Source organism: Silurus aristotelis (assembly GCF_946808225.1).
Source record: "Silurus aristotelis genome assembly, chromosome: 4".
NCBI classification, from domain to species: domain Eukaryota; kingdom Metazoa; phylum Chordata; class Actinopteri; order Siluriformes; family Siluridae; genus Silurus; species Silurus aristotelis.
The window spans coordinates 11,468,113-11,492,630 of NC_139577.1; the positions used below are offsets into that span (position 1 = coordinate 11,468,113).

The 24,518-nt window shown below is 39.9% G+C and overlaps 1 protein-coding gene across 13 annotated transcripts in view; it reads left to right on the top strand.

The window, feature by feature from the left end:
* The window catches only part of ubr2 (ubiquitin protein ligase E3 component n-recognin 2), a 47,720-nt gene that overhangs the window by 10,969 nt on the left and 12,233 nt on the right, over nt 1-24,518 (top strand). For 7 of the 13 annotated variants that reach the window (XM_083539845.1, XM_083539854.1, XM_083539856.1 and 4 more), the window contains exons 3-31: nt 2,234-2,312; nt 2,778-2,888; nt 3,257-3,387; nt 3,510-3,648; nt 5,451-5,513; nt 5,622-5,742; nt 5,911-6,015; nt 6,097-6,185; nt 7,672-7,770; nt 10,211-10,374; nt 10,521-10,620; nt 10,719-10,847; nt 11,826-12,009; nt 12,112-12,173; nt 12,268-12,378; nt 12,511-12,576; nt 12,663-12,785; nt 12,869-12,932; nt 13,499-13,623; nt 13,746-13,798; nt 13,905-14,007; nt 18,421-18,469; nt 18,574-18,728; nt 18,862-18,964; nt 19,042-19,151; nt 20,356-20,436; nt 20,525-20,706; nt 22,221-22,426; nt 22,523-22,616. In XM_083539845.1, the coding sequence (XP_083395971.1) occupies nt 2,234-2,312; nt 2,778-2,888; nt 3,257-3,387; nt 3,510-3,648; nt 5,451-5,513; nt 5,622-5,742; nt 5,911-6,015; nt 6,097-6,185; nt 7,672-7,770; nt 10,211-10,374; nt 10,521-10,620; nt 10,719-10,847; nt 11,826-12,009; nt 12,112-12,173; nt 12,268-12,378; nt 12,511-12,576; nt 12,663-12,785; nt 12,869-12,932; nt 13,499-13,623; nt 13,746-13,798; nt 13,905-14,007; nt 18,421-18,469; nt 18,574-18,728; nt 18,862-18,964; nt 19,042-19,151; nt 20,356-20,436; nt 20,525-20,706; nt 22,221-22,426; nt 22,523-22,616 (3,201 nt within the window). Of the gene's footprint in view, nt 1-2,233; nt 2,313-2,777; nt 2,889-3,256; nt 3,388-3,509; nt 3,649-5,450; nt 5,514-5,621; nt 5,743-5,910; nt 6,016-6,096; nt 6,186-7,671; nt 7,771-7,852; nt 7,952-10,210; nt 10,375-10,520; nt 10,621-10,718; nt 10,848-11,825; nt 12,010-12,111; nt 12,174-12,267; nt 12,379-12,510; nt 12,577-12,662; nt 12,786-12,868; nt 12,933-13,498; nt 13,624-13,745; nt 13,799-13,904; nt 14,008-18,420; nt 18,470-18,573; nt 18,729-18,861; nt 18,965-19,041; nt 19,152-20,355; nt 20,437-20,524; nt 20,707-22,220; nt 22,427-22,522; nt 22,617-24,518 lie in introns of all 13 variants that reach the window. The other 6 variants (XM_083539850.1, XM_083539851.1, XM_083539855.1 and 3 more) reach the window with 1 other exon arrangement.

Consider the following 24,518-nt stretch of genomic DNA (forward strand, 5'->3'; position numbering starts at 1 on the left):
GAGCATTATAACAGTCCAACTTATTAGAGCACAAACCGTCTAGTCAAACACACACCAGCAACAAACTAGTTTGCGAACTAACGAGATTTAAAATTTGGCACTGCAAAAGGGAACAAGACGAGCGAACACGCAAAAAGTCATGTTGAATAGCTCGGAAGAATTGGTTAAAAAGAAAGGGGGGCTTCTCTGCTGTATGGAACTGGTTTGGGTTGCAAATCTCACAACATTGACCAATACTGTGCATGTTGTGTCGCTGTGTTGTTGTAGCCAAAGATGGAAACCCTAGCAATCTTTTTAACCACTTGCAAACCATACAAGTTCCTGAATACGAAGAACGCTCCCAAAATGCATGCAACAGATATTCCCACCCAAAAACGAGCACAGCTTCCACTCAGCAATCACAAAATCTTTATTCTCTGCCGCTACTCCTTATGACGAGACGAGCAAGAAAATAGAAAGACAAGTGAAAATTTTTTTTCAGAATTTAGAAATGTGAACGTCCCATAGAAGTGTCCAAAGTCACAGCAAATACACAGCCTTTTAATACCCTTTCTTAGAGCGTGGATAAAACCTTTTTTTTTTTTTTTTTTTTTTCCCCCCCCCCCCCCCCCCCCTTCTCTATTTTCAACGGTTACCTCATCTTCCACCATTATCTTCAAAATTTTCATTGCTTTTTATTATAATGACTTAATGGTCGCAAGTCCTATCCATCTTTTTTTTTATAAATTAGGCTGACCTGTCCATCACCTTCAAACATGTCATGCATCTGCACCTGCTAGAGACAAATACTTTCACACATTAATCACTTACTGTGGACAGTGGTACCTCGACATACGAGTTTAATTCGTTCCGTAACCTTGCTCGTATGTCAAATTGCTCGTATTACAAAGCAAATTTTCCCATTTAAATGCCATTAATCCGTTCCAGCCCCCAAAATGCAACAAGGCGATAAGCGGAGGCAGAGGGAAAAACTCGTTTTTTACTAATCACTCCTGTACACTACGTATCCCTAAACTTTTTAAAATTTTTACTTTTTCTTCTTTGCTTATTGTTACTTATCCGCTTGAACTTTTCCCGGCGGCAGCGTAACAACTCATTAGTTCATGCTCGTGGAATGATGAGATGGACAACATTAGCCGATGCATACCACTTTACTTGTTTTTATGAAGATAGATTCGCAGGTTACAGTATAATATAACTCCCATGTGGATAAACTTGGATTAACTGACCGCACTGCAGAACACAAATCATATAAATCGCACACAGGAAAAACATCCAGCCCACACACTTCTTTCCCCGCACTACAATACCCATAATGCATTTTATCTGGACTTCAATACCCAGAGATAGTAGCCTTAAAGAAACAGCTCTCATTTTTCCTCTAATGCAACACTATCTTAATTTTCGTCACAATCTTTGCTTACTGGCTTTGATTCGCCATCTTGCAGCGGCGTCTCAAGCTCGTATCTCAAGTTTTTGCTTGCGTATCAAAGCAAAAAATCGACCGAGTGACCACTCGTACCTCAAAAAACTCGTATGTTAGGGCACTCGTATGTCGAGGTACCACTGTACCGATTATAATTAATTGTCGAGAAAGTTTAAAACACACCTTTAGCCTGTATTTAAAAAAAATAAATAAATAAATAAAATAAAATAAAATGTAATTCCAATTTTTTTACAGACACGATTATATGTTTGTTGCTAATTGGCAACAGAGGTTAAATTGAGAACTGAAGCTTTTCTTAGACTCTGAGGGTGCTGGTAATCCTTACTGATGAAGGATAGGCTGTTATTAGGTTAAGTGATTCAGGGCAGATTTCTGTAAGCCTGCTGGAAGGCCAGAGCGTGCGGCACGTCTGTTCTGCTGACTGAACTCGAGGAACTAATGGTTATGATGACTCAGCACACATTACTCATACCCATCTGCATATTTCATTGTTAGAACATTAGTCTTGTTTGGTCAGTTGTATTACAGTGAAAATACCAAATGTTTTGCCTTCATTTCTACGTTTATGATACATTTAATGGCTAAAATTTAATTTGTAGTTTTATTATGTAAATCTGGTTATTAATGTAACAATCTCAGTTAACCTATTTAGTTAAATAAATCTAAAATCGATCCTTGTTCTGCGTTAATGTTAACCGAGGCAAATTGAACACTGACGTTTTAAGAAAATGCATGCATTTTTGATGTCTAAAAATGTTTGTATTCATTTCTCCTTTTTTTTTTTAGGGAATGTGCAGCAGACCCAACGTGTGTGCTGTGCATGCAGTGCTTTTTAGGCAGTGTGCATAAGGAGCATCGTTACAGAGTAAGCGCAGACACGCCTGAGCGCACACATCACTTTCTGGCTTCCTGTGGAATCTCTGTTTCTGAGAGTTCAGATGGGAAGATCATTATTTAGAACAGTGTGTGCTGGCTGTGCAGGAGTCAAATGTTTCTATGTGCAAAATGTGACTCGGTTAACACGTGTCTTGGCTTAAGGGTTGCTCTACACACAACGAGGAGGCCAGCAGTGAAGCAATGCTTGCGAATTTTAAAAGACCCCTCTAGTATAATCACTCTGCATTGAAACCATGTCTCCTGTAAGCGGAGTATCTCCTGCACCAGTCGCCACATGTCTGTTCCAGGCTGAGCGTGTGTGAAAATGTCACTTCCTTAATTTGGTTACCGTGACCCTGCCCTAAACGTCAATCTACTATGTGTGATTCCTTGAGAGTCCTGATCCAGCGGACCTGTCCTTGACACATGACTCTTTCTCTCCCTCTCTTTTTAGATGACAACCTCTGGGGGAGGGGGGTTCTGTGATTGCGGCGATACAGAAGCATGGAAGAAGGGTTTTTACTGTCAGAAACATGAGCCCAACCTCGGTGACTCCACTCAGGAGGTCAAACACCAGTTTGTCTTTTAGCTTATATCTAAAGCACTTATAAGAGCACAGTTATAGGGATACAAGTGGCTTAAGACATTAGTTCCATTAAATCCATTTTGCTTAGTAGTACATTTCAAGTCGCACAAATAAACTAATGGCATTAATCAGCATTTTTATTTCGGCAACTTTAAAAATAAAGATCATAAATAAATAAGACCAATAAACATGCCATGAGTTTGTGACTCAGTTTTTGTAAATTCAGCACAAAGTTTTAGAACTTTTTTTGGTTCTATGTAAATTGAAGTGTTAGGTTGTAAATTTGCTACATTTGAGTTGCCATCTCATATTTCTTTGACACTGAAATTCAATCCCACTTATTTCAGGACCCCCTTGCCAGTTTTTCTGCAGACATGATTGCCCGCACTTACAATATCTTTTCGATCCTCCTGAAATATGCTGTGGACATGCTCACATGGGACAAGGAGGATGAGCTCCCCCTAGGCCTTGAACCACCGTATGTACAAACACCAAACATCATTTGCTGCTGCTGTTTTTTCTTTTTTTTTTTTTTAAATCAGCCTGACATTTGCACTTAAGAGCATTTATTGTAAAGTGGATATGCTTTCTTTTTTGCAGGGAGCGTGGAGACACCTATTACTGCATGCTGTTTAACGACGAGGTGCACACTTATGAGCAGGTCATATACACTCTACAGAAAGCTGTGAACTGCACACAGAAAGAGGCTGTCAGCTTTGCTACCACAGTGGACAGAGATGTAAGATTCTTCTCTTTTCATGACTAACACTGTAGTTAGTAGAGGTCGACCGATTCATCGGTTTTGCTGATTAATTGGCACCGATAGTTGATTGTTGGATCTATCATCTATCAGCGAAAATCCATAGTTTTTCCGGTTTCCAGCCACTAGAGCGGCCTCTAGAGGTGAATTACTGACACATGCTATTTTTTTTTTACACATGCGACTGTGCACTGCACAGAGAGCGCTATATTATATTTCTTAACTATAGAACCATAGACTTTGTTCTGGGTGCATTCTCAATGTTCTCTTGTGTGAATATTGTGTTAAATTAGGCCTGAAATATTTTTTAAGGGCTGAAATAAGCGATTGCCTGAGGTCTGGGAACGGATTAATTGCTTTTACATTCGTTCATATAGGAAAATTAACATGCCAACATATGGGAACACGAGCGGTTTTCAGTAAAGAACTAATCTTGTACACTGGGGTTCCACCGTTTAATTATTATATTCAGATTTTTTCAAATTGCACATTTTTATGATGCAGTACTTTATTATTTTTTTATACATTTTTTTTTTTTTTTTGTTAAAAATTTTTGTTTTAAAGAATTTTACATGGGGTGTCATTTATTTATTTATTTTATTTTTTAAATCCTGTATTCTTTTACAAAAAATTAGTTGATTAATCGGTTATCGATAAACTGTTTCCCCACAAACCATTATTATTGACGCACCACCAGCTAAACTCTGGACCACTATGGGGTCTCATTTAAAAATGTGCCGTGCGCACAAAGCGGGGCTGGAAACGCCAAAGTTGCCAAAGTTTGGGATCATTTCAAACTAAAACATAAAGAAAACACCATACAGTGCGTTTACCCTTTTAAAAGTCATTTAAAATAGATTTTTTTATTTATTTATATATTTGCATTTTTATGTAACATGGCAAATAAATGGCCTATATGGGTTTAGTTTTCACAGATTGCAATTTCAGCCAAAAAAACCCCGTTCATTGTTCTAAAAAGGCAAAAAAAAATACTTGTTCATTTTAAGAGACCTGATTTATTTAGTATTGTGCTTTAATTAAGAAAAAGTTCTTATCAAATTGATGGACTTATCAGTAGAATAATAAATAGCTGCAGACCTAATCGGTCGACCTCTAGTAATTAGGATTGCATGAATAGTGATGAAAAAAATTGTGTTCTTCTGGCTCTTATTATGGCATGCAACGGGTAAACCCTGAAAAAAAGTCTTATTTTTTTCTCCTATGTTTAAAAGCGAGCCATTTTAACAGCTGGTTAAGTAATTAGTCATTACTGTTCTGTTCAGCTCATTTGTAGGGGAAAATCAGTAATGATAAATGTTCTGTATTTGTAATGCATCATAGGAATGTTTTGAAAGAGGTGACGTGCAACCATGATTTACCCGCCTCATTAATGTAATAGTTAGCCGTTATTTATTCAGTGTTTGGGGATATCTTGATATTCAAGCCACAATATTCAACTTTTTATGCACACGTGTTCCGTATAAACATGATGCAAGTTTTCGGGGTAATTTTCTAAATTGATCTTAGTTTAAATTCTCCCCTATTTTCTTCTGTAAACTCAGTACCCAAGGTGTGTGAGATCATGTGTTTCAGCATCTACAGCCATTGGTTACAGCAAATAAGGAATAGTCTGTTTTCTAGAATAGTTGCATGAGTACGCATGCTGCAGAAGGTCCATTTAAAGTCTTTAGTTTTTTCCTCTGCAATCTCCTGCCTGTGCCCCCAGCTTAATATCTCTGTACCAGATCCTCAGTTCTTTGTTGTGCGTTTTGGTTTTTCAGGGGCGGAAGTCTGTGCGTTATGGGGATTTTCAGTTCTGTGAACAGGCCAAGTCTGTCATTGTGGTAAGTTGTGTGTTAGTGTATCAAATTTATTTGCCTCACTCTTGTAGACAAGCTGTTTCTGTACTGTAATATGTTTGTGTAAAAAGTATTCAAACTGCTTTTCTGCAGCGGAACACAAGTCGTCAGTCGAAGCCCTTGCGAGTTCAGGTCATGCACTCCTCAGTGGTCGCACACCAGTGTTTTGCTCTCAAAGCACTCTCCTGGCTTGGCTATATCATCAGATACTCAGGTTTCTGCCTAATACTAATCCGTTGCATTCTTTTACACCCTGAAGCTTTATTTTATTACAATACGCACATTTGGATTGACGCACAAAACCTCTCCTTTTTTTTTTTTTGAGTCTTCAGTATGTCACTTGTACGCAGGTTTATGTAACAATCAGTTTTCTTTCTTCTAGATGCCCTGAGGAGAATCCTGTGCCAAGTAGGGCTACAGAATGGCCCTGATGGAGAGAACTCCCTTGTGGACACTTTAATGCTCTGTGACTCCAAAATGTGGAAAGGTGTGTGTGGATTTTTTTAGGTTTAATATAGTTCATGACATTTAAAGGGTTTTAAATAAAAAAAACTCTTATTTCCTTTAGGTGCAAGGAATGTGTACCACCAGCTATTCATGAGCAGTCTGCTTATGGATTTGAAGTATAAAAAGCTTTTTGCTATTCAGTTTGCCAAGGTAAGATATCTAGTCCCTTTTGATTGCGTTATAAACAACCCAAGGGTTTTTTTTGGTTTGTTAGTTCAGTCTCTCCCTACATTTTTTTTGTATAATCACAATTTATATATATATATATATATATATATATATATGTGTGTGTGTGTATAAAGAATTCACACAAACACACACACCCATCACACTTAGAAATAAAATTTGGATATATTTTATAGTAGTCAATATGCAGTACAGATTTCCTGTTCTCTGAAAATAACTACTTTAGCCATTATTGTTTATATAACGGTCAACAAAAATTGTTGTGTAAGTGAACATGCCAAAACTGTGTCCAAATCTCAATATTTTGTGTGACTGAACTTTTTTGATGGACCCTTGCGAGGTCTGTTCCGATTGGAACCCGTCTTGGAAAACCTCTGTATGACCCCGGCCGCTGTACTGTAACTCAGTTTCAGGGTGTTAGTGATCATCTTATAGCTTTAACCATCTTTGTGGAGAGCAACAATTCTAATTCTCAAATCCTCAGTGTGTTTGCCATGAGGTTCCATGATGAACATTCAGTGGTCAGTTTGAGAGAATTGTATTTGAAGCACCAAATTTTAACTGCTCTTATACAAGATACACAAATTTGTATGGACCAGACAAAGATATGACCATGATGAATAGGACATGTGACTTTGCATGTTGCATAACATACAGCTGTTATCACTTAGGGTGAACTTACTTTTGTTGCCAGCTATTTCTCCAACAATGTGTGAGTGTTGATTTATTATCAGAGGACAGTAAATCTATACAACTAAGTCTATACAAGCTGCACATTGACTACTCTAAAATATGAAATTTGGACATATTTTAGAGTAGTCAATGTGTAGCTTGTATAGACTTACTTGTATAGATTTACTGTCCTCTGATAATAAATCAACACTCAATTGTCTCGTGTTTATGGTTTCAATCATGTGTCAAACTTGCTTTCGGTGATTTTGATATTATGGCAGACATGATGATTTGTGTAAATTAACAGATTTTTGCCCATGAATAAAAGTAAGAGATTTCACAAGGATTGTTTGTATAGTGTACCATCATAGTCCATTTACTTCTGCTGCAATAGCCTCCATTAGCATTGCTTTTTCTGGCTCTAGTAGTTCCCCACAATCTCTGCCCTCCCTATCTCAGTTTCAGGCTATTGCTCAATAGGTCACAGAACTGCACAGCATAGGATGTGTTTCTCCTAATAATGTAAGAGGAACTGTAGAATACACATGTAGAATACACACTTACAATACCAATATAATCCCGTGCCAATTTGGCAGTTTATAATATTTCCCTGTGGATGTTTAAACAATACTTCTGGCGGTTCTACTTTTAGCTCTCACCTTCCTGTACTATAGTCTGTACCTCTGGTTTAAGCACCGGGTATAAGTGAAGGGTGAGGTGTCCCCTGACCTCTGACCCAGAAGATGAATGTGCCCCCATCCCCTTTCCCTTGTCGTAGAATTACCAGCGCCTTCAGACAGATTTTATGGAGGATGATCACGAGCGCTTAGTGTCAGTGACCTCTCTGTCTGTGCAACTCTTCACCGTCCCCACCCTGGTGAGTACCTCAACCCCAAACACTCGTTTTCTCTTTCTTCTGTCTCTCTCCTCTCCTCCGCCTGCCCTGCTGCTCCTGGCAGAACTATGAGTGCTTGCAGAGTGACTACGTGAAAGACGACCATGACCGAGAGTTCTCCATTACTGACCTGTCAGTGCAAATTTTCACCGTGCCTTCCCTGGTGAGTAGAGGAAGACTTCAGAAAGACTGCTCCAAGTGATAGTTGTTTTGTTTTATTAATTCTCTTGTGTCTGTGTTTCCCCACACACATAAAAATAACCTTGGTAGCGGGTATCATTAGTGTGGTCATGTCCACACTAATATGTTTGTGAACGGAAACGTAGCTTTTTGAAAACGCCGTTTTCGCATTGCAGCATGGAAAGAGACACTTGTGAACACGACGACGCATTTTTAGTCATGTGGGGCTGCTTTTCTTCGACTTTGCCGCAAAGTTTCATAGAGCCGCAAAGTAAATAATTTTTTTTTTTTTTTTTTTTTTTACTGAAACACCGTTTTCAAATGTATCCGGATTAGTGTAGCTTGCAATCGCTTGAAAACACATCATATGGGTACAGTTATGTGGTATGAGTTTTTGAATTGTAAGCAGGATGTGCGTTCTGTGTTCACTAGGGGCAACCCAGTAGGAGGGAATAGTGAGCAGCTGATAATAAGCACAATCACTTAGTGCTCACCTTAGAGACTGCATTGTAAATTCGACTTAAGTTGGCCACCAACATTTTTTTTTAAAAACTTGCTAGATAGCAAACAGGCTCGATCCACCTCCCCTTTTTTTTCTACTTCTGTTGCTCTGTTGTTCCACCTCACCTCATTCATCGTGGTAACACCAAACTGCATTAGTCACAATAAATTAAGAAACAAGGCATAACAATTTCTGAGAATATGCAAGTAAATTACTAATTACATTTTTAAATAAATATAAATGCGGTTGCAGGGAGAAGAGGTGGTAAAGGTGGATGAGTTTAAGTGCCTGGGGTTAAGAGAGCAATGTAATGGAGAGTGTGTTAGAGAAGTGAAGAAAAGAGTGCAGGCAGGGTGGAGTGGGTGGAGAAAAGTGGCAGGAGTGATTTGTGATGGAAGGGTATCAGTAAGAGTGAAAGGGGAAGTTTATAGGACTGTGGTGAGACTGTGATGTTGTATGGATTAGAGACAGTGGCATTGACTGAAAGACTTGAAAGCAGAACTGAAGATTTTGAGGTTTTTGTTGGGAGTGAAGATGATGGACAGGATTAGAAATAAGTGTATTAAAGGGACAGAAAACTAAATTCACTGGAGAGCTTTTTCGGGAAGGACAGAGCAAACGATTGGGACAGCAGAATGGTCAATGACTGGCAGCAAAAAGAAAGCTGCGTTAAAAGTAACTAAGTTACGGGTTCATCGCAACAGCTGATACACAAGCTTCACAACCGCTATGCATAATTTGCAGTGACCGACAAGCTAATGAAGCCATGAAACCCTTAGAACTGCTTCGCCACATTGAGAAAAAACACCCTGCGTTAAAAGACAAGCCCTTGGAATTTTTTTGAAAGGAAAGAAAACGTGAACATGAAGGACAAAAACAGTTATTGAGAGCCACCATTTCAAGAAATGTGTCTCGGCTGAAAGCATCATCCTTAGTTGCGGTCCCGACTGCTAAAGCTAAGAAGCCCATTACTAATGGGGAAGAATTGATTCTGCCTGCTACTAATGACATTTGCAGTGAACTTCTTGGAGAGGCTGCGGTAAAAAAGGTAGCAAATGTCCCCTTTCGCACCATAACAAGAAGAATTGATGAAATAGCAGAGGACATTGAGGCACAGTTGTTTAGAGAATGATGATGAATGGTAGATATGGTGAATTGATATGATAGTGTAGAATTATTGTAATTGCCGAATACAAAGTGTAATTGTTGCATTCAGATTACATACTATAAACTGACTAAGGTTTTTGTTATCAGAACCCTGTACTATACCACTGTACAGTGTCCAGGGAAATCCCCAGGACTGAGCTGGTCTTCCTGATCATCCAAAGTACTATGATTTATTATGGCTATAATGTTCCTTTTATTGGTTTTCACAAGACTCTTTACTAAATTAACTCAGTTTGTGTAAAAAGACTGTTACTCTTAACACACCAGCTTATTATTAGAATTATATTAATGAGTCAAACACTGATATCTATTACAAATTATCATGAGCCCAAAAGCTTAAAAGAAACATCAAACAAATCATTTATTTGGTGGGTTGAATGAGGCGTACTGACTTTTTACTGATGATTGGAATTTTGTTATAATATGGATCACTATTAGATGTTGAAAGAGGTAGATGTAGAAGTAATATGGAGACGGATTAACCCTTCATGCTGACCGCCAACGGGAGCAGCCGAAAGAAGGAGCATTACTACGATATACTGATTAACTTTACTGTTATTTCCATTGCCGCAGGCACGGATGCTGATCACCGAGGAGAACCTGATGACCACAATCATCCGCACTTTTGTTGATCACCTGAGACATCGAGACTTGCAGGGACGATTTCAGTTTGAGCGCTACACTGCACAACAGGCCTTTAAATTCCGCAGGGTTCAGAGTCTTATAGGAGACCTCAAGTAAGACGGGGCAAAAAAGGCCGAATGCGTGAATTCTGTACATGAATTTTAATTTACACAGCTGAACGTGTGCATGTTTGTTTACTTTGAAAACAATGGTACATGACTTGTCCTTGTATAAGAAGTTCAAACTTTTCTCCCCTCAGATATGTCCTGATTAGCCGTCCAACGGAGTGGGTCGACAAACTCAGGGAGAAGTTTCTGGAAGGACTCGATGCTTTCTTGGAGCTGCTCAAGTGCATGCAGGTAATTACAAGTTTGTTTAAGCAATGCATACTTGCAGTTAAAGTTATAATGATTATGCCGAGTGCGGTTGTGTAACGAGTGGTTTGGGATTTCTGTAGGGTATGGACCCAGTGGTAAGACAGGTGGGCCAACACATCGAGATGGAACCGGAGTGGGAGGCAGCCTTCACGTTACAGATGAAGCTCACACACATTATCTCAATGATGCAGGAGTGGTGTGCCAGTGATGTGAGTACTAACTAGTGATTGTATATTACAATAAAGCTGGTTGTATATTTAAGACCAGAGCCTTCGGTATACTCCTAAATCTCCTATCTGAAGAGCAGATTTTTCATGAACAGTGTTGATCATCAACCCTCTCATCTTTTACAGAACATTAATCTAGACCAGTGAAGAATATAAGCTGACTTGATCATTTGAAAAACCACATATGTTCATTCAGGGAGATTTTGGAACTTGGAGTTGGTGACCCTGGGGCGTCGGTGATCGTTTGGAACCAGTGCATGCAGTGGAACCCTTTGTCATTAGTTATAATGGAGCGTGAAGTGGTGCGCCATAAGCTTTCGCAGTAAAATGAGTTTTTATAAGAATGGTGATGATGCGAGTGCCGCACAAAGGCAAATCTGTCAGGATCGTGTCCCGTCCGCCAATGCTATTACAACACAGATGCGTCATTTTGAAGAAAAAGCTTGACACAGCGGCGAAGGGCTCATCGCTGTGGCAGCTCGAACAGCCACAATATTCGCTGGTGCGGTTGCCGATCAAACACTACGTGGGGACTTTGACGATGAACCTGTTTCTTTGAAATCAGGGACATGATAATGACATCCTTACCGGTAAAGACGTCAAAGTTCCCTTCGCACAGGTTTTTACCGCGTACTCCTGTTGCACACCACTCCACTGCTCCATTATAACTAATGACAAGTTATTAGCACTGCTTTTTAATACTGAGTTTGAAACACAGAGTTCCAACTCTGGTTCCAGTGCAAACAATTGCACCGGTTCCAAATGATTGCCGATGTCCCAGGGTCACCAACTTCTAGTTCAAACATTGCCACCCAGTATGTCTGAATGCAGTTGTAAACTAATTTCAGTGGTCAGGTACCAACTCAGACATTTGAAGTGTGGGACTTCCAAGACACACCCAACAGTCTGCTCTTAGATTCAGATGTGTCCATTCTGAGCCAGTTATTTATCTGTTTCCAGGAACGGGTGCTAATTGAAGCCTATAAGAAGTGCCTAACAGTTTTGACTCACTGCCACAGCGGTTTTACTGATGGAGAGCAGCCCATCACTCTCAGCATGTGTGGCCACTCAGTGGACACCATCCGCTACTGTGTCTCGCAGGAGAAAGTCAGCATTCACCTACCCGTGTCTAGATTGCTGGCAGGTAGGGGAAAAAAGTCTGTGCATGGTTTAGCTTCTTTTTTTTTTTCCTCCAGATTTTATGCTTATGATTGTATGCTTCTTTTTTTTTCTCTTTTTTCTCAAGGACTTCATGCTCTCCTTAGCAAAACAGAAGTGGCATACAGGTTTCCTGAACAGCTACCTCTGGTAAGTCAGAATGTCAGTTAGTTGGTGTGTGTTTTTAATGAGTGAATATTTGCACCAACAAATGTTATGTGATGTGATCTTTTTTTTTACACAGAGTGAACTGAGCCCTCCCATGGTGATTGAGCATCCACTTCGCTGCCTGGTTCTCTGTGCTCAGGTGCATGCTGGGATGTGGAGGAGAAATGGCTTCTCGTTAGTCAATCAGGTATGCTTTAAATAATAATAAAAATATTAATAATAATAATAAATGTACACTGTTGAACACTGAAATTTAAGACACTAATCACCCCCATCCTTATTATTATTAATAATTTATTTAAAAATTTTTTTTAAACAGATCTACTACTACCACAATGTGAAATGTAGGCTTGAGATGTTCGATAAGGATCTCATGATGCTACAGGTTGGTAATTATTTGAATATATACTGTCTAACGGGTTGATCTGGTTGATGATCATCTGACACATGATTATGGTGCATTGTAAATAGGCAGGGGCTTCGATGATGGATCCCAACCACTTTCTGATGATTGTGCTTAGTCGTTTTGAGCTCTTCCATATCTTCAGTTCAGCAGACTGCAGGAAGAGATACAACAGAGAGAATGCCAACAAGGTGTGTGATGTTATATTATTACGATTGCGTCTCGGAGTAATCTGCATTTTCTCGTTGTTTCTTACAGTGATTTTCTGTTCCAGGATGTAGTTCAGCAGAACAGCACTTTAATAGAAGAGATGCTGCACCTCATTATAATGGTTGTTGGTAAGTGCAGACTGTATTCTAGAGCACTTGGGAATGGCATTTTAGTGTACTGCATTATATTTGTAATAATAAACACCCAGAAAGGAATTTGTGCTTAAAAATTGTGACTTTTCTTACTACATTGCCTATATATGAGGTGGTATCAAAAAGTTTCAAGTTTAGCTCTGTTTATAAGGAAGTACTCTAAAATAGTCTGCTTGCACAAATCCTGGAATGTGTCCTGGATGGTTTTTTTTTTCTCCGCAATGGGATCATCAACTTGGGGAAGAGGGCGAAGTCCGCTCCTGGAGCGCGGGTGCTCGTTGCAGCGGGCACCGTTTTTCAAACGTCTGTCATGCCGAACGTCTCCGTGGCAGATTTGCCCAGTTTCATGCAGAATTTCACGCTTGCTCTTTGTTCTTACTTGCTGTCCATGATGAAATCGCAGACGTGGTCGAAGCACTATTAGTCTCAAAACATTTTTTTATACCACCTCATACCTGTATCGCAATGAATTTATTGATGCTTTACTGGATAATGGTGTCCCCCAAATGATTTAAATGCACGTAAATGTTTATGTATTCTAGGTGAACGCTTTATACCAGGCATTGGGCACGTCGCAAGCTGTGACGAACTAAAGCGAGAGATCATTCATCAGCTTTGTATTCGTTCAATGGCTCACAGTGAGCTGGTCAAAGCCTTGCCTGAAAATGTGAGTACACTTGCACATAGAACTATTCAATTCTTTGTGGATTTTCTGTGTGCTGGCTTTGTTTATTATATTTGAATTTTACGTATGTGTTGGAAAGGCTGTAAAAGTTTTTTTCCATTTAGGAGAATAAAGAAACAGGACTGGAGAGAGTCATTGATAGTGTTGCATTGTTTAAGTAAGTGTCTCTCTCATGCAACATCCAGGCTTGATGCCATATTGTAAAGTAAACCTTTACCTGGAACTCATAATTTTTTTTTACTTGCGTTGACTGTGTTTAACAGGAAGCCAGGAGTGACTGGTAGAGGATTGTATGAACTCCGTGCAGAATGTGCCAAACAGTTCAACCTCTATTTTTACCATTACTCCAGAGCTGATCAGTCCAAGGTACGTAATCTTAATCAAACATTGTCCGAACCCGAAGCCTGTCTCTGAGAAGACACATTCCCAGGCTTCACCTTAGATTAGTTACTCACATACCTAATACTATTCAAATGTAAACTTTAAATAACAAATGAGTAAACAAATAACGTAGTGTTGCAGCCGTGGATGAGGAGGAGCAAAACGCTTTATTGGATTCAAACAGCACGTCTTAAAAAAGCTCTTCCGGAGGTAATTCTGCAATAGCACAAGCCAGCAGTAGCATACAAGTGCAATTTCAAATCGTTTTTAAAGTCTCGTTGACCTCATTTACAATATATATATATATATTAGATTCAGGGTTAGTACAAGGGGTTAGGGTTAATGTTAGGGTTAAGGTTAGGGTTAGGGTTATGCAGTTTGGTTATGCAGTTTGGGTCTAACCAGAGTGCAATATCAGCAAGTGCAGGATATACAGTGTTTACATGACTTACATAAATTAAATTAAATGGTATTATAGGACTATAAACAGTAATTTACATGTGTATGTACTATGAATATAATATACAGATGAATAAATATGTACTATGAATATAATATACAGATGAATACAGTATTTTTCGGACTATAAGCCGCTACTTTTTTTCCTACGCTTTTAACCCCACGGCTTAAACAACAAAGCGGCTTATTTATGAAATTTTCCTGGGTTTTTTTCCGGTTTCACAAACTTCAAGCCAAAAAACTAAGCGACATAACGTTAGACCAATGAAATTTCCGAATGGAAATGAAAAAACGCACCTCACCTGTGTTCTGAGTCGCAGGGCATCGGGAGAAAAGCCTCCACCGGGTGATTTTTTTTAAAACGCACCACGATGCCAAAAGAAAAACTCTCGAGAAAAATATTTGTGAAAGAAAGGAGGAAGACTGAACAATGACTTTCTTGGTGGGCTACTGTTTATATACAAGCCGTTGTAACGCGTCGAGTCTGGGTGAAGGGAGAGCTCACTAACTCCAGGTGCAACAGAAATCATATAAGCGCACACAGGTTTCCAAAACTCGTGATTTATTTTTTTTTGGCAACAGCGTTATGGGTTAGTCAAAAAAACTTAAAAATCAGCATCAGAAAATAATGACATAATCCACATGCAGTAATGCAGTGGCATGCTATTCCCAAAATACCGCTATGCTCCTAAAGGAAGCGCAACATATTTCGCCCATTACACAGTGTGTAACGTGTCTTTCGTTAAAGCCTGTGTAAAGTTCATTAGCTTATTTATGTTAAAAAATAAAAATATTTGTGTATGGTGTAGCAGCGTATGAAGGGCAGTAGGATCAGCGAGGGGCAGAGTTCAGTAAAGGGACAGATCTAGGAAAAAAGCTGTTCTTTAGTCGGCTGGTCCTCGTCCGGAGGCACCTGAATCGCTTGCCGGAGGGCAGAAGAGAAAAGAGTCTATGGGTGGGATGCGAGGAGTCCTTAAGAATGCTGCGAGCTCGACACAGACAGTGTTTCTTCTGGATGTCCTCCATGGCTGGGAGTGGAGTCCCTGTGATGTGCTGGGCGGACAGAGCAGCTCCCATACCAGACTGTGACACAGCTGGTCAGGATGCGTTCTTTTGCACAGCGGTAGAACTTCACCAGGATATCTGAGGAGAGATGATTTTTCCTTAGTGTCCTCAGGAAAAAGAGGCGCTGGTGAGCTTTCTTGACCGGGCTGGAGGTGTTGGTCGTCCAGGACAGGTCCGCCAAGATGTGGCTCCCCAAGAACTTGAAATTGGAAACGCGCTCAACAGCCATCCCATTGATGTGGGTGGTGTCATGTGTGCCTCTTGTCTCTTTCCTGAAGTCCCCAATGAGCTCCTTTGTCTTGGAGGTGTTAAGGAGCAGGTTATTGTTATTGCACCATGGGGCTAGGTGCTGGATCTCCCCCCTGTAGGCAGTCTCATCACTGTTGGTGATGAGACTGATCACGGTAGTGTCATCTGCAAACTTGATAATGGAGTTGGATCCATTCACAGGCCTGCAGTCGGAGGTGAAGAGGGAGTAGAGGAACAGGCTCAGCACACAGCCCTGTGGTACACCAGTGTTGAGTGTGATTGTATTGGAGCCAGATTGAACCTGCTTGGGTCTGTTGGTCAGAAAGTCAATAATCCAGTTGCAGGTGGAGGTGTTAATGCCAAGATCTACAAGTTTGGCTATTTACATGGATGGATTGATGGTATTAAATGCTGAGCTAAAGTCAACAAACAGCATACGTGCATAAGTGTTCTTATTGTCTCAAGTGTGTGAACACAGAGTGCAGTGCCATGGAAACTGCATCTTCTGTACTCCTATTGCTGCGGTAGTTCAGGCATGTTGGGTTGGAGTGTTTTGGCACTGGCCCAATGGAGGTGCATTTAAAGCAAGTAGGAACAGCTGCTTGGGCAAGAGACAGGTTGAAGATGTCAGAAAAGACCCCAGCGAGCTGCTCAGCACATGCCCTGAGTAAGCATCCAGGGATGTTGTCTGGTCCAGCGGCTTTGTGTGTGCTGATCCGACTCAGTGCATTGCAGACATCTGTGGAGGAGAGTGTGATTGTAGAGTGATCAGCTGAGAGTTTAAGCTTGGTGGCAGTTTCTCTGTTGTCTCTCTCAAAGCGAGCATAAAAGTCATTAAGCTCATTCAAGAAGAGGACATCAGTGGCTGTGGGGGTGGAGTGGGAGGATTTGTAATCACTAATGGCCTGGATGCCTTGCCACATGCGTCAAGGGTCAGAGTTGGAAAAATGCTCCTCTATCTTTTGCTTGTAGCATTGCTTGGCCTCTGATGCCCCTCTTCAGGTTAGCTCTGGATGTGCTGTAGACCTGAGCCTGACCTGAAGACAGGAGGCGCACCTCCTTGTTCATCCATGGCTTCTGATTTTGGTATGTGATCTGTTTCTGAGTAGTAACACTGTCTATGGTGGTACTGATGTAATCCAGTACAGAGGAGGTGTAGCAGTCGATGTCCGTGTGAGTGTCACTGGTGGCCTGAGAAGCAAATGTACTCCAGTCTGTCTGTAAAAACCTTTCCTGAAGTGTGAAATCTGCCTCTGCGTGCCACACCATGATGGTTCTCACTGATGGCTTCACCCGATTGATGAGGGGTGCATATTTGGGGTGAGGAACAAAGAAAGGTGATCTGACTGTCCCAGGTGGGGAAGGGGGGTCGCAATAAGCTCCAGCCATGTTTGTGTATACATGGTCTAAGGTTTTGTTCCCTCTGGTGTGACAGGAAACATGCTGGTAAAATTTGGGGAGCACTGCCTTCAATTTCGAGTGATTTTAAAATCTCACGCAACAATAAATGCAGCTTCTGGATGAACAGTCTGTTGTTTACTGATGGCTCCATAAAGTTCTTTCATAGCAAGCTTGGCATCAGCATCGGGGGGAATGTAAGCTGCTGTAATAATGGTGGAAGTGAACTCCCGCTGTAGATTTAAACGGTCTACATTTACCCATGAGAAACAGGTTAGCTGAACAACGTCTCTCAACAATAACAGAGTTCGTGCACCAAGCTTTGTTAACGTAAATGCACAATTCACCGCCTCTGGTCTTACTGGAGCCATCTAACGTCCTATCCACCCGGAGTGTGTGTCGTCCCGCTAGCTCAATAGCATTGTCTGGAATGCCGCTGTGTAGCCATGTTTCCGTGAAGATTATGACATTACAGTTGAAACATTACAGTTTAAAGGTTTCATGTGTGTAAGATAGATAGATAGATAGATAGATAGATAGATAGATAGATAGATAGATAGATAGATAGATAGATAGATAGATAGATAGATAGATAGATAGATAGATATAGATATATATATATATATATATAAAATCTATCTATCTATGTATACATTGTATATATTTCATGGAATGATTGTGTGGAACAAGAGCTCTGTCTCCAAGATTACAGGAAAATTGCAGGTTAGACTTTTCTGGAAGAGACTCGGTGCTGTTATTGTCTCTGGAGCAGGCATCAGTTAATATTGGAGAGAATAACAGCATTATAATACTAAAACTGGTTGTAATATGTAAAGCATGCACTTGAGCTCCTTCTATACAGAAACTAAAAATGTATTTTGATCTCTCACTTTACGTTTTTCCTTTTATTATCGTGTCGACTTTTTCAGCCTGCAGCTAAACTGCCATAAACGACACAAATCCTTATTCTGTGTATTTGAGTGCCTAGCAGTTTAATTAGAAAATTCAGGTTGGCCTTTTATATCTTAATATACGCTTGGAACCGGTTGCATTTTAATAGACTGATGGTGCTTGGGATGTCTGAAGTGATGTGTTGCTTTTGGCAACACTTTAGTCATGGGAGCATGTGGCCAGTTGAAGACGTATTCGATTTTTCATCTTGGCTGACCTCTTGATTCGCTGGATGTTGAATTCAAGGCCTTTGGTTTTGTTGTTTATTTTGTACAGGCAGAAGAAGCACAGCGAAAGCTTAAGAGACAAAATGGAGAGGATCCAGGTATGATATTTCTATAATGATTGCAGTCTAATCTTAAGCCTTGTTTAAAAATGATTAGCAATCTGCAAACAATTGACCAAAGTGTGTGTGTGTGTGTGTTGCAGCTCTGCCTCCTCCAGCCCTGCCTCCATTTTGCCCACTGTTTGCCAGCTTGGTAAACATTCTGCAGTGTGACGTGTTGCTCGGCATGCTGGGAGCTGTGTTGCAGTGGGCTGTGGAGCCCAGCGGAGGGCACTGGTCTGAGTCCATGCTGCAGAGGGTAATTGTTTTATATTATATTTTTTAACGACATGATGCGATGTGGTAAACTCAGCAATTTCGCACTTATGATACAGATCTGCAGTATATTTAATTGCTCAGTAGTGTTCACAGTTGTACGTGTGCTGCTGCAGGTGCTGCACTTGATAGGCATGGCACTACTGGAGGAGCAGCAACAGCTAGAGAGCAATGATGATGATAACGAAGTTACCTTCAACTTCACCCTCAAAATCTCCCGTAAGTTTTGTACATTAGCTCACACGATAGAAAGCCTCAAAACAGTAGCCATATCTGTGGTTCTCTTTGTACACCAGGTCCTGGTGAAGCTCCGGGCAACGCTCCGAGTATCCTGGCTTTGTTGGAGACCTTGCAGAGCGCTCCTCACTTGGAAGTGCACAAAGACATGATTCGATGGATCCTAAAGGTAAAATGCTATTTTGATTGCGTATACATTTTTGCCTCTCTGTGCAGCGTAAGTATACTTTACATGCGGACTTTGCCAAGCATTAGGGCACCTACAGATGATCAGCACTTGGCAATTCTCTCACTGTGAAAGTAGGGGCATCATGAAGTTAAATCTGTACTGTATTTTCAAGACCTGTTTAAAAACACAAGCAGTAACTCAGTGATGTTTATAAGCAGAGCAGAACCTCTATGATCTTGGGGAAACAAAAAATATCACCATCGCAAAGTGCTTTTGCTGCAGATCATCTGTTTGGAATCATATATTGTGCATACTGCTTAAGTCAACATGAATTTTTCCAGGATTTGGAGGTCGACCGATAGTGGATTTCAACGATACCGATAGCTAGACTGGATCGTATTTGCCGATAACTGATGTTTTTTAAAATGGTTACTGGCTTAAAAAAACAAAACAAACACAACAAACTATAAAATAGTGCTGAACTGTATTCCAAAAATAACATCATAACTTTGAAATGTTTAAATAAAATACATTTGAATACATTAATAAATATTGAGGAAAATAACACATGCATTCATACTGAACACTTTAATCCAAAAAAGACCAAGAATAAACAGCATGTGACCTCAGTAATTTGCCTCAAGAGGCTGCACTTGTACTGTATAATGTGACCTGGAAAGTATGTATCATTATGGATATTTGCAAATAGTTCCAGCAATTAACTATCGCCAAACCGATGAATCGCACCATCTGTGATTTAATTTTTGTGATGAAGCTTGTGCTAATTTTACATTCCTATTTACTCTAAACATACATAAAAATAATCTGAAATGAGCAGATCTTGTAGGTGTTATCATAGCGAACATGATGCACAATAGAAATGTTCTTTATGCTAGTTTTGTGTTTGCTATACTTATAGTATCCACCTATAAAAATTTGGAGTGAAGGTGGGCTGTGACTGCCTCATTGTTTGCTTTCACCACCAGCATTCAGTGAACGTTTAAGATACATTAAGATTCTTATGAAATATTAAAAGGAATGATGCATTATATGGAGTAGTATTTCAAAGGGAAGCATGAAAATTTCACATGCACGAAGGTGTCATTCGGAGCGAGGATGTTTACAGAGTTCCAGGTGATGTTTACATGCAGTCGCTTGTTATTTTATATGAAATGTGTGAATTGGGTATCTTTTTTCTGCACAGATGGTGGTCAGCATTAAAACTATGCGTGAGCGCACAGTGGCTGCACCTCTTTGTGAGGGAACAGGGCACTGCCATGAGGAGGTCAGTCTTTTAAATCCACCGACATATTAACCAATACCCGTTAGTGTGTTAAAGGTCTTAAACCGACCTGTGTGTTTGTGTGTTGCAGACTGTGAGGGATAAGGACAAAGCCGAGAGAAAGAGGAAGGCAGAGATGGCGAGACTGCGCAGGGAGAAGATCATGGCTCAGATGTCAGAGATGCAGAGGCACTTTATAAACGAGAACAAAGAGCTTTTCCAGCAGAGCTTAGAAGATCTGGACACCTCTGCGTCTACGTCAGCAGAGCACAGGTACCAAAGCATCACGTTAAACACAGGCTGTTTTCGATAAGACGGCTTCTCCTCGGTTTTTAAGCAACCGTTCGAAACGTAAAATTGCTCGTCACTTTTTTTTTTTTTTTTTTTTTTTTTTTAATATAAACGTTGTTTATTAAAATGCGCAAAACCAAACTGCTGGTCATCCCAAGTGATTCGTCTCTAGGTCAGGATCTCAGAATAACTGGCACAGAGGTGGTGGAATGAACTTCCCTGCACAGCGGAGTTGCTGGCTATCTTCAAGCAATGGGTGAAGACCTTCTTGAAAACACTTAAAGTAACACTGTCCAAGTTAGCTTTGTTTAAATAAAAAAAAAATTTAAAAAAAGATAAATCAGCCTACAACATTGTTGAGAGGTTTTTGTTTGCTTGTTTTTAAGTTGTAATCTCCTGTACAGGTAAAGATATTTATAAAATTTTCTAGAGACTCAGCATTTTTGCATTCAGCATTCTGGACAAGGGCGTCTGCTAAATGCCACAAATGTAAACATTTGTAAATATTAAAAGCTTACGTTTTTAGGTTTTTCTTTTTTTTTTTTTTTTTTTATCATTTTAAATTAAATGCCTACTTGGTTTAAATAAATAAAAAATAGTATATACATATAATAGAATGAATCATAAATTCTCCAATAAAGTAAATACTTCTCAAATAAATGAAACTTAATATAAAATGTAATTTATAAATGAGTAGCGATTACAGTGCAGCTTTAACAATCACGGCTTGTATTCCTGCTCAGATTTCCTTTTCTTTCTTTTTTCTTTTTCTCACATTGTCTTAAGTACAACTACAACTCCTGCTTATTGCCCCGTTCAGTTTCACTCAACTGTCATGATCAAAAGAATGAACTTGTCTACACTGTCCACAGTAAGGGCAGATCTGCTGGCAGTCACAGTGTCTCCTGCATTAGAAAATCCCCTTTTACTAAGGCAGCAGGTACAGCAAGGTAGCACTTTGCTAACTTGGCAAAATGAGGCTCTATGGACTCATTGGTCACAAGAAAAGTAATACCTGTTTACAACTCATGACAACTGACACTTGTTTTTTTTTTTTTTCCATGTAGCAGTGATATTCCCATTTGTGTGGTGTTATTTCAAATGAGTTATGAAGCTTGATGGGTTGCCAGATACATACCCAATCACTGATGAACAATGACTGCACGCTGCGTTTGTCTTTTCCACCTGTCTTTGTCTGTTGTAATTCACTGGAAACCCGAAGTGTTGCCAAACGGGAGACCTTAAAGATAAGGGAGGGTCTTTAAGCTCTCGCTTGTCATTTGCATTGGCCATGATGGCGTTCACCAGCCAGATGCAAGGCTAAGCATGCTGTATGTGTAGTGTGCTTAAAGTGCGATGCGTAGACTAAACAAACTCAAGTCCACCACTTGATATAACGGTTCAGTATGAATACTTGTACCTCTACACCCCTAATGGGTGCTTTCATATAAAAATGAGAAAAATTTAATACTACGGGTCTCTGGTCTTTGGTTCAGCCCCAGTTCATGTGACAGCGCTCTGGTGTGTGTGGGACCTCGTCGATGGCGTGCCAGAGGCGGAGAAAGGAGGCAGGTGGTGACGTGTATCCTGTGTCAGGAAGAGCAGGAGATCAGACCTGATGGCAGAGCCATGGTGCTCGCTGCATTTGTCCAACGCTCTACAGTCATGTCTAAGAACCGCAAAAGACCTCCTCACAAGCCAGGTAAGGATCTGCTTTAACAGTTTACACTGTGCAGGTGCATTTGATGGGCTTGAGTAGACAGTGTGCATATTACATTATGATGCATGTGTGTTACAGAGAGCTATGATCCCCTCTTCATGCACCCTGACCTGTCCTTCGGCACTCACACCGGCAGCTGTGGTCACATCATGCACTCTCACTGCTGGCAGAGGTGAGGAGCTCGGCGAATCTTCTAGCACGTTCAGCCTTATCCGAAATGAGAGTTTTGCTGGTTTGAATTGTTTTCAGGTGTAGGTAAAGATGCGCAAATCAATAAATTCAATTTGGATAAAAAGAGAAAAAGAAAATTGTATGACCTCTACATTTGATGGAATGGTTTCATTCCTTGTCACTGGTACATAAGAGCATGCTTAACCGAACAAGACTGTCACCTTTATCAGGAAGTCGTTAGAGGTGAAAAAGCCTACATTAGCCTAATTCTGATTTGAAGATATCTTTTATTTGACTGATGCAGGGCTGTAATGATTTCTTGCTTAATTAATTTGATTGCAAATATTTAATTTGCCTCGACGCATCGTTCAGTCCATTTAACTAAACACAGAGCACTGTGTTTCCCCCGGACCATTACCACTCACGCACCACCCGCTAAACTCTGGAGCGCTCTGGACAGAAGACGCTGCAGAATAAAAAATGGAAGCCCGTTTCCGTCTCATTAAATAAAAAGTTTGCCTAATATTTTTTTCTTGTAATTCAGATTTTTGTTTCTTAACGGAAATGAAATTGGATACAATCAATAGAACATTAGAATCGCATGGTATTAAACTAAGCCTTCGATCCCTGGAGAGAACTCTTAACAATCAGCTATGGAGGAGACGGAACAAGACTGATGAAGCAGAGGAGCTTTGTTCAGGCTGAGAACATGGTTATTGGTGGATGCACCAGAAATGTCAGATGTTTACAAGAAGTATAGTTGGAATTGTGGAAAAAATTTAGAATGGCAAGGAACTAAATCAGAATTGCGAGAAGAATGTTGGAATTAACTTTTTTTTTTTTATGTGGTGGAAACAGGCTTCTATAGGATTCAGGCCAAAGAAAGAGAAGTTGTTTCCAATGTTTGGGATCATTTCTAACTAAAACATAAAGAAAACACCATACAGTGTGTTTTTTATATATTTTTCATTTCTGAATTTATTTTTTCTTGAGTAATCTAATAAAAAAAATAAGATTTTTTTTAATGCATCTATTTGTATTTACATTTTGATGTAATATGGCAGTTAAATGCATTATATGGGTTTAGATTTTATAAATATTCTTGTATGCAATTTCAGCAATAAAAATTTTCTAAAAAGGAAACAAATTACCGTATTTTTCGGACTATAAGCCGCTACTTTTTTCCCCAAGTTTTGAACCCTGCGTCTTAAACAACGAAGCGGCTAATCTGGGTTTTTCCCGGTTTCACAAACTTCAAGCCAAAAAAAATAACATTAGACCAATGAAATTTTCGAACGGAAACGAAAAAATGCACCTCACCTGTGTTCTGAGCTGCACGGCATCAGAAGAAAAACTTCCGGTGTTGATTTTTAAACGCACGACGATGACAAAAGATAAACTCCCGAGAGAAATACAGTGGTACCTTGACCTACAAGTTTAATTTGTAACAAAAAAATTAATGCATTATATAAATAATAAATACATCAATGCACTCGTATGGTAAGGTACCACTGTAGTTGTGAAAGGAAGGAGGAAGACAGTGAACAATGACTTATTTGGTTGGCTACTGTTTAGATACAAGCCGTTGTACCGCGTTAAGTCTGGGTCATGGTAGAGCTCACTAAAACAGAAATCATATGAGCAAAAATTCATATGAGCACAGACAGGTTTCCAAAACCCGTGCTTTTTTATTTTATTTTTTTGGCAACAGTGGTATGGGTTAGTCAGAAAATAATAAGGACATAATCCTCAGTCTCACACGCGCACACACGCAGTAATACCGGGAGAATGCAGTGACGTGCTATTCCCAAAATACCGCTCTGCTCTTAAAAGAGCCACAACATATTTCACTCATTACACCGTGTAACAGACACTGTCTTTCGGTAAAGCCTGTGTAAAGTTC